The following is a 10,628-nucleotide window of genomic DNA, read 5'->3' on the forward strand; positions in this document are numbered from 1 at the left end:
TCTCGCGTTCACCGCATGCTCGTTGCGAACATATACGGCAGTTCTAAAATGGAGCGTGGGATACTCTGGCTAATTGCACGACATCTGATATGCGAGCCGCGCGTACAATGTCAAGCACACAAATATAAGCGGTCATAATCGCGTGAATGACCGAAAGACATTCCGTCAGTTGATCCCAGGTCTTGAAGGAAAGAACAAGAAGATTGTGCCCGCGCGCTCTGAGAATTACCTCGTTTTCCTGATTGGCGCAGACGGATTGGTCGCGCACTTCTAGACGCAGGTCAGCGTTGTGTGTCATTGGGTTGAGACACGCTAGGGCTACCTGTGAATGGTATAACGAGCGAGTAGCTTTCAAGGGGTTCTGCCTTACGGGAGTATAAAGCTCTAGCGGACAGAGGTGCCGTTCATTTCTTTATATCCTCATGGCGTAAAGGACACGGGTTGCTTGCACTGCCGGCTGCGCAATAAGTTACAACATGCCAACTGAAATGGGATAACTCTTGGGCCACCAGCTGCCGAATCGCGAAAGGTGGAGTGTCCTTTGCGTTTGAGAAACGTCACACACACGACGCACGCCACGCTCACGCACGCTACGCACACGCACACACACACACACACACCACACAACACACACACACACACACAACACACGCACACACATAACACAAAACACATACATATTTTGTTTATTTATTGTATATCATAGTGCCCTTGCTCATTATAGCTCTCTCTACGAAGCTATTTCGGCGAGAGATTCTGTACGGGATATGCCAGGTGAGAATTATTTATTTACTACATTACGTTTTTAACGGAGCTTGGTTAATTCTTTCTCTGTCCAGTGATAAGCTTTCGAAGCCAACTGATGGAGAAGCGATGATGGTGCGAGAATCATGCGTCGCAGGACTTGATAAGCCTGCTTTTACTCGATCCATGCGCATTCAGGTCAGGGAGACTATCACAAGGCTGGGAAGGCGTGAACATTTCTCTTCGAACTGACCGTGAAATATATCCGCGAACAAACAAAATCACTGGTAGAATATGACCACTATAGCGGTAATGTTGCGTACTAGCAGTCTTTAATTTGGACAGGTTCTTATCGTAGCTTTTATTAAATTGTTGACGTTTTTTCAGCATTGAGAAAAAGCTGAATGAGGATCGAGCTTCATCTCTCCCCCCCCCTCTCTCTCTCTCTTTCTCTCCTCCCTCTCTCTCTCTCTCTCTCTCTCTCTCTGTCCGCCTCTCATCTCCCTCCTCACCTACTCTCCCTCTTCCTCTCTCTCTCTCTCCTCCCGCCCCCTCTCTCTCGCTTCTCTCTCTCTCTCTCTCTTCTCTCTCTCTCTTCTCTTTCTCTCTCTCTCTCTCTTCTCTCCCTGTCCGCTCCCATGTTATCCTTACATCTCCTCTTCCTTCTCTTCCCTTCCTCTCTCTCTCTCTCTCTCTCTTCTCTCTCTATCTCCTTTCCTCCTTTCTCCTTTTCCTCTCGCTCTCTCACTCTCGCCTTCTTCTCTCTCCTTCTCTTCTCCCTCTCTGCTCTCTCTCTCTCTTGTCCTCTCTCCTTCTCTCCCTCTCTCTCTCTCTCTCTCTCTCTCTCTCGTCTCCCTTTCTCTCTCTCTACTATAGTATATATCTCTCTCTCTCTCTTGTCCCCTCCCATCTCTCCTACATTCCCTGCTTCCTCTGTAGTCTCTAGCTCGCTTCCCTCCTCTCCTTCCCTCTCGCTCTCTCACTCTCTTCTCGCTCTCTCACTCTCTCTCGCGCTCTCTCTGTCCCTCTTTCCTCTCTCTCTGTCCCTCTCTCCCCCCTCTCTGTCCCTCTTCTCTCTCTCTCTGTCCCTCTCTCTCTATATATATATATCTCTCTCTCCCTGTCCCCTCCCATCTCTCCTACATCTCCCTCTTCCTCTCTCTCACTTCCTCTCTCTATCTCCCTTCCTCCTTCTCCTTCCCTCTCGCTCTCCCTCCCTCTCTCTCTCTCTCTCCCTGTCCCCTCCCATCTCCTACATCTCCCTCTTCCTCTCTCTCTCTCTCTCTCTCTCGCTCTCTCTCACTCTGTCTCTATCACCCCCCACCCTCTCTCACTCTATGTATTTCTTGCGTTTCGAGTTGTAAGTGACATTTGGCCTTTTTCGTTTCCAGATTCTGCTCAGTACAGGGCCGGATTCCATCAATGTGCCTCGCATATCGGGCGCTACAGCGGAGTTAGCCCGTCAGTGAGGGCTCGACTCGCTAAACACCTGCGCAGATCGCACGCCACCTCCACCCAGGCCACCGCCAACGACGGCAAATCTGACGTCGACCGCGAGGGGGCGCCCGTCGAGGAAATGAAAGAAGAGCTGCGATCGCCTGCAGCGAGCCCCGTTGCCATGGACACGACGCGCGAGACGAACGCCACGCCTCCTAGCGAGCTGGGTAGCGTGTCGTCGACTCACGTCAACATTACGTCAAGTCCGCGAGTAGTCTCCTGCGAGGACCACGGCGAAGTGCCGCTGAAGGAATACACGTGGCGGGAGCAGGCCGGACGTGACGGTGTCGCAGCTACGCGGCTAGAGAGCGGAGAAGTCGTGCTCGTCTTCCCTACCGAAGCGGGATCGCGACACAACATGCTTTTCAACTCTGGGCTGGCGACTCCGCCCAGCACGCCTCCCAGCTCGCCCGACCACAGGACCAATGAGCAGGGTAGCATGGTCTTTGCGAACGTCGAGTCAGTATACGCTGGCCAGAGCGTTTGGCGCCCGTGGTAGAGTGCGCCAATGTGCGTGTGTATGACGCCGGGGCGTACTGCGCTGCCTTGCTCCCCTTCGCTTAATTACTACCATCTCGGCGAAAAAACATCCAGGGACATTTAGCACGCGAAAACACTATATAGATTATACATTATAGTATATATTAAATTAGTATATATATATATATATACTAACTGTACATTTCTACGCGCGAAGTAGTGTGGCAGTGCTTAGTTCATCCGGAAACTAAGCCGTGTGTGTGCGTTTTGTGTCATTGTATTGTGTTTCTCAAACACCAAAGATATGTGCGTACACCATCATGTTGTAATCGCGCGCTACATTTAATAGAAACGTGTAATAGTAGAAATCGACGTTCATCCTAAATGAGAACCATGTAAAGATATAAATGTATATAATAGTATTTTTATAATATTCTGTATATTTGATCGTAAAATAAACCGTAACTTTTTAAATTGAATTACATTGGATTCTATTCGCATGAATTTTTGCAGTTCACAAGCTTTTTTTCGCTTATAATGTTTTCTTTTTTTATTCTTAATTATTTTTCTTTTGTATATAATTACAAAAATATATAGAATACATATAAGACGTTTCGTACAATGTATATAACAAATAAGTAAGTAAATAGATAATAAGAAAATAAAAGTTGAGTGTCATAAACAAACGGGATTCTCACGATAACACGAGAGATGTTTTAAACACCATTACTACACAGGAAATGGAGAGTAAATATAGGTAAGACCTTACCCTCTTTTACACACATTCCATCGTTTCATTCCACGGGCAGTAGGGCCTACGCTTATACAGTGTGCCTAAAACGTTCATACTAGTCTGATTCGATTGTTTCCTATTTATCACTAATTAACTAATAACTCAAGGTTAATATCAGGTGGCTTGTAAGCAAACAATTCTTATTAATAATATAAAAAATTTATTTCGTCTGGTTTCTTTAACGTGAGTAAAATTGTTCATCACGACTTTTTCTATATTTCTATGTATGCGCTTTCTTGATAATTGTACACATCACTATCAAAGAAGTCGACACACGTGCTTAGGCAGCAAAAAGAATGAGTGGTACAGGATGCGGGGAACATGAAACGAGAACATTCAAAGGCATTACAAGCGACCATAATACCCATATTTCAATAACAATTTAACTTTAAGAACTCCCAAGCACACAGCCTTGCAGAAATACCGCATAAACTAACGATATTTCAGGTTTTATTTATAATTAAGCTCCGATAAAACGCAGAATAACTCCTCATAATTCCGTAATCTTTATTTACTGATGTTTGCAGTGAACTCCGATACAACGTAGCTTAAGAGGAGGGCAAAAATAGGATTTTCGGCTCAATTACCAATTTAACACAGAGTCTGGTGTGTTTGGTTATTGCTTTAATAACAGATTACGACATTAATAACAGCTTTCCACACTAGGGGATGGCTTTATGCTTTCTCGGCCCTCCCCCTCTGTCTTGTTTTCCTCTGTGGGAGGCTGCAAATGTCTGTAGCTGTGTGTGTGTTTGTCTGTAGCTGTGTGTCTAGCCTAAACAAACTTACCAGCGACAGGGGCGGGAATCGTACCGGCTAAGACGATTCGCGACAAAGCCATCTGATGGTGACAGATAGCGCGACAAAACAGCGCAAAACAAACAACGTTGTTCACATTAGCATAAGAATATTACGCGAGCCGACGCAAGAGGTCGCGCATTGTTACGCGCACAGACGTAAGAGTGTGCGCATTGTTACCGCAGACGATCGTAAAATTACGGCATCTTTACGGTAATGCGGGTTCCCAGCGCCGTTTACGACCCAGTCTCGCTCGTCTACGTACACCCTTCCTGGCAAACCAGCTATTAGCTCCCGACTTTCTCCTTCGAGGCAGCAATTACCTGCCTCGGTGTCTTTCTTCTCTCTTTCTTCTCCTTTGTTCAGGCGACGTAGCCGTTAATGGCGGCGCAGGCATGTCGCGCCGTCGCCACCCGTCTGTCGCATCCGTCGGCGATGGCGAACGATACGACGAAACTGGTGACATATTTTGATTGGAAATTTCGATGTTGTTCTCGGACTTGACACGCGGACGTGTGAAGGCAGGCACGTTACAGGCGGGTGACCCTATCTGAAACACTTGCGACACAATAAGCAATACAGCGCAGATGACACTCGTAGGCGACAATTGCAACCCGCATGACAAATTTTGCCGCGATCCCCAATTTTGATAAGTCCGCGTGACGTGGCCGTGTCTCAATAAATCAGTTAGGGAAATAGTGTACAGACTATTACCTAAACTACCAGAGGCGCGAACGCCCTTGTAAGACACATCTGGTGTCGCATATACAGTGACTGTTGGATGACCTTTGATGAGTGAAACGTCCCGACTATCGTATCAGGGGCATATTATAAGATAATACATTATAATATAAGATAATAGAAATATATATTTTAAGATTGGCAAATCATTTGAATGGGATTGAAACAATTTTGTCAAAATTAAATAAAACTTTAGCCACATACTTTCCTACTCGTCTATAAATACTTTAGAGGTATCGTAATATTTATTTAGAATTAGTGACTCCACGTCAGACAAACGCCATTATAGTGTATAGCATGAATATATATATATAGCTATACGTGTACTCTACATGATACTCTACTATGTACCTGAGCCTGAGTATATATGCTATCATTTGTATATATGATATCTTTGTATACCGCCAGCAACCATAATTATAATGTGACCAAACGCACTAATATATCACGCACCTGTTCGACAATATTGGAATAGTTGACATGATTTGACCAGGAGCGTATAGAATAATACAGCTATAGGGGAGAGATAGGTGGAAAGAGAGAGAGCGCGCGGTTTAGAAGACGAGCGTAACAGAAATAGAAGGAGAAGTAGATATATAGAGCAAAAGGCAGGGGCAGGGAGGGAAAGGAAGAGACCTGGGGGAGAGAGAACGAGAGAGGGAGAGATGGGATAGAGAGAGCGAGAGAAGGGGAGAGAACGAGAGAGGAGGCGGGAGAGAGAGAGAGAGGTTGAGAGAGAGAACGAAAGGTGGAGAGAGAGAACGAGAGAGCGAGAGTGAAAGAAATAAAGAGGTATAAAGAATAACAGAGAGATAGAGAGCGAGCGATTGAAGAATAGCACACAAATAAAGTAATTACAGAATTATGTATGCATGCGCGTTTTAAGCGCATGAATGGCCGCACGAATCAGCTCGCTCTCGTTCTGTCGCTTTCAGCAGCAGATAGCGATCATTCTAGCGGCTCCCTTTCAACACGCAGATGCAAATACAAGGCAGCGATTCTTGTTTTATCTTTTTGACTACATCTCCGGCCGTCGTGCGATGTCATTGTGAGAGGCTCGCTTCCCAGATCAACTCCGTAATGCAACTGCTTACGACGAGCCGTGTAGCTCTCTGTGATGTCCCGACCTTTTTGTGTGTACGAGATTTTCCGAGATGCAATTAGCTGCGCAGCTGCTGCAGCATTGTGCATATAGCTCACATGCGATGATATAGGGCCCTATATATACTAGCTAGGTTTTTGTTGATCTCATCCGTATCTGTATGAAAATTGCACAGCTTTTCTATCCGAGCGCAGGTGTGCGTGCTGTTATTAGTAAAAATAAGCAAAAAATATATAGGCGTGGAATACGAGTGCAACAAATGTGTGATACCCGAATTCACTCTATTGTTCAGCAATAAGTGGCCATCTTCAGTTTGCCCGCGTAGATTGAACGTCGCTTGTTGAGTGACACAAATATGTATGAAGAAGATTATTTGCTTTCACAGGGCTGCGTTACTGCCTGCTGTTATATTCATCGAGACTGTATATAATAACCCAGACAGCGTGCATTCAGCCTATCATTGACATGTAGCAAAAATATGCAATGCTGCGATTTTCACTATAGTCGTCAACCCATCTATGCAACATAGCTATAATACAATACATACACTACACTCGTGTAGTTAACCGACAAGATTGGTTAAAGGGACCGCAGTTAAATTATTTCTACCGCGGTTAAAATAAATGTAACAACGCCTCTGATTGGGGTAAAAATGACATAATTTAACCGCTGTTGGATTATATTTACCGCGGTCAAAATGATTTTTCCGCGGTTAAATTATGTATATCAAGGCCTCTGATTGGGTAAAAGGGCTATATTTTAACCGCTGTTAAATTATATTTACCGCGGTAATAATATATATTATTATATATATATAAATATGTAAAAGGGCTATATTTTAACCGCGGTTAAATTATATTTACCGCGGTAATAATAATTATTTCTGTGTACGATGTTGCCACGTTGCCTTCGCCCCCGCGTCGGTATACATGGTTCAAATTGTTAGGTCGCTAAGAAAGACAAATTAATGCATTTAGAACTTCAAAACACAACTATAGCACATAGGAAGTAATAAGCCGAAATCCCTGAAACATGCTGTAACTGCTCTTAAATCTATAACCTAGCGTCTAGCATAGGCGCCATATTATATATATATATAACTACTAGCTGCGGGTACCCGCTGCGCTGGTAAAATCGTGCTACTAATTCATACTACTATACTAATAATGGGACACAGTAGGAACATTGGGTAACATGGACAATGACATTGCACCCAATATCAAATATTAGAAATCGGTCTAATAAGATAATAAGCATGGGGAAAAACTGTTACGTATGACATTTATATGACAGCACAACCCAACTTAGAACACCTGAGACATAAAAATTAATAGTAAATGGCTCATAGGGTCTATGTCCCCCAGGTATACCGGAACGTACCCTGGTGGCTATTTGATATGGTTAGGGTTAGGGTTGGGGTTAGGGAGTAGGCGTAGGCGACTCGCCTAGACTCGTTAGTGGATAGGCGAGGTACGGTCCGGCATATTAGGATAGTACCAGGGTACGTTCCGGTATACCCCACCGTACCCAGGGTACGTTCCCGCAGTATCCGGGGGGGGGGGGACACAGACCCTCTCAGCAGTAATATGGAGTAAATGACAAAAAGCTATTGTTATATAACAGCAATGTACGAATGGGTTGGACTTTTCGTTTCAAAGACTCTTGATAAACAATGTTTTTCGTGTTATTCTCTGGTGGAAATATGTAGAGATGCCTGGGGTATCCAACTGTTGAGCTCCCCACGTACAGCTATCCATTGTGAGATCGTACGCGGAATAAAAGAAATTCCATATATAGTATAGATAGAGACAGGCCAGCGAGTGGGGTCTGTGTCCACTGGATATTGTCTAGTGAATGCTTGGCAACCATGCACGACTTGAAATTAAGAAATTTTTGTATTGAATCAGAAAATGCATAGCTTTGGAATGGTACAATGCATTCTCAGATCGTAGCATCTGAACCGAAACTGTGAACTGAGAGTACCTCTGAACTGGTCGTGGTTATGCTCTGTTTTAGTTTCGATTTCCGTTTCGGTTTCACAATACCAGCAGCTGATGAGATCATGAGGTGAGGGCAAGAAAATCAATAGCCATAGGCTGTGCTGAATTGTGTGAAGATTGGGAATTGAGGGGTTTTTCACGGATTTTCGGCGAGATTTGACGGTTTGACACGTTTTTTTCAGCTACGAACACGCCCGGGTATAAGAGAGATGGCCCTGTGAAAATTGGCATCCAGATCGCTTGGGCGGTTTGGCCGCCCTATAGGAAGATCATAGATAGATACAACATAGATACATACGAACTCAAAATATATATTAGTTATCCTTTAATTAAAGCTAGTTGGTTGATGACAATGCTATACGCGTTATAAAAATCAAAAGACGACCAAAAATAGCTCACTACCTTTCAGCTAAGTTAAGTGCCAAAGCAACTAGTGCATTGTAAGTGTTCTGTGTGGATATGGCCCGCTTTCTTGTTTGCGCAGTGGTTAACACCCCAACGCCGCACGCCGGCGCGTTCGAAAAACAATTCAGAAGATCGGGTGAGAATACCCGCCATTGTCGAGCGCGAGATGTTTTGTTTAACAAACCTCAGTCCGCTGCCATCTGCCGCGCGCGCGCACTCTCGCTCGTCTCTATTGATGTCTTCGTCGCTGGATCTTCCGACGCAGCTTTCTCTTGAGGCGGGCACGCTGCCACTAAAGATAGAACCCTCCCGCGTTCCCGCATTGCTCGCGAACAAATTACGGCAGTTCTAAATGGAGGTGGGATTCACTGGCTAATTGGCACGACATCTGAATAGCGAAGCGCCGCGTACAATGTCAAAGAACACATATAAGCGAGTTCCATTATCGTCCGTTGATGACCGAATGATCATTCCGTCAGTAATCGCAGGTCCGAAAAAAGAACAAGAAGATGTGCCCGCGCGCTCTGAGAATGACCTCTGTTCCTGATTGGCACGAAGACCGATTGGGCGCACTTCTAGACGCGGCTCAGCGTGCTGTATTGGTTGGACATGCGTGAAGCTACCTGTAGGTAAACGAGCGAGTGCTTCACAGGCGTTCCTGCTTAGCGGAGTATAAAAGCTGCTAGCGCGCAGAAGGTGCCGTTCATTTCTTATCTCCTCAGCTGCTAAAGACACGGGGTTGTCTTGCAGCTGCCGCTGCGACACTCTAAGTTACAACATGCCAACTGAAATGGATACTCTTGGCACCAAGTGCGAATCGCGAAGGTGAGTGTCTTTGCGATGAGAATAACGCTCACACACACGCGCACAGGCACCCACGCACAGCACGCAGCACGCACACAGCACACACACACACACACTCACACACACACACACACCACACACACCACGCCACACACATACACAAAACACATACATATTTGTTTATTTATTTATATCATAGTGCCCTGCTCATATAGCTCTCTCTACGAGCTATTTCGGCAAGAATTCTACGGAGAGATCGAGAGAAATTATTTATTACTACATTACGTTTTTAACGGACTGGTTAATTCTTCTCCTGCAGCTTTCGAAGCCACTGATGGAGAAGCGAAGACGGGCGAGAATCAACAGCTGCCTGCAGGACTTGAAAGCCTTGCTTTACTCGACCATGCGCAATCAGGTCAGAGACTACCACAAGCTGGAGAAGGCTGACATCCTCGAACTGACCGTGAAATATATCCGCGAACAAACAAAAATCACTGGTACGTATATGACACTATAGCGGGTTAATGTTTGACGATACTAGCACGTCTTTAATTTGGACAGGTTCTATCTAGCTTTTATTAAATTGTTGAACGTTTTTTCAGCATTGTTCATATTTGATGGTAACCGTGATATCGCTCGCTAGAAAGATCGAGCTCTCATCCTCTCTCTCTCTCTCTCTCTCTCTCTCTTTTCTCTCTCTTCTCTCTCTCTCATCTGCTCTTTCTTCTCCTTAGCTCATCTCTCTCTCTCTCTGCCCCCTCCCCATCGTTCTCCATACATCTCCTCTTCTCTCCTCTCTCCTCTCTCTCTCCTCTCCTCTCTCTCCTCTCTCTTCTCTCATCTCCCGCTCTCTCTCTCTCTCTTCTCCGTCTTCCTCTCCCTTCCTCATCTCTACTCCTCCCCTCTCCCTCTTCTTTCTCCCTCTCCTCTCTCTCTCGTCTCTCTCTCGCACCTGTCCCCATCTGTCCCCGCCCATTTAATCCTAAACATCCCTCTTCCTCTCTCAGCATCTCTCTCACACTTTCCCTCTCTCTCCGTCTCTCTTCCGTCCCCTCCCTCTTCCTCCTCTCCCCTCCCAGTCATTCATTTATTGTTTTCTCGTCCATCTCAATTCTCTCTCTCGTTCTCTCTATCTCCCATTCTTCCTTCTCCCTTCCCGTCTCGCATCTCGCTTCCACTCTGTCCTCTTCTTCTCAGAACCCGTCTCTCCTTTCTCCCCCTCCTTTCTCTCTCTCTCCCTCTGTCCCCCCTCTCCTCCCGAGAA

The 10,628-nt window shown here is 45.5% G+C and overlaps 2 protein-coding genes across 2 annotated transcripts in view; both read left to right on the top strand.

The window, feature by feature from the left end:
* Positions 1 to 10,628, top strand: part of LOC106809336 (apoptosis-inducing factor 3-like) — a 50,049-nt gene that overhangs the window by 2,980 nt on the left and 36,441 nt on the right. The gene's annotated exons all lie outside the window — the stretch shown is intronic.
* On the top strand, positions 423 to 3,200 carry LOC106809324. Its single transcript, XM_014812367.1, has 3 exons — positions 423 to 427; positions 943 to 1,031; positions 2,136 to 3,200. The coding sequence occupies exons 1-3, from the start codon at positions 423 to 425 to the stop codon at positions 2,738 to 2,740; spliced, it is 699 nt and encodes a 232-aa protein (XP_014667853.1). The 3' UTR covers positions 2,741 to 3,200.

This window comes from Priapulus caudatus, unplaced genomic scaffold, assembly GCF_000485595.1.
Source record: "Priapulus caudatus unplaced genomic scaffold, Priapulus_caudatus-5.0.1 Scaffold345, whole genome shotgun sequence".
Classification (NCBI taxonomy): domain Eukaryota; kingdom Metazoa; phylum Priapulida; class Priapulimorpha; order Priapulimorphida; family Priapulidae; genus Priapulus; species Priapulus caudatus.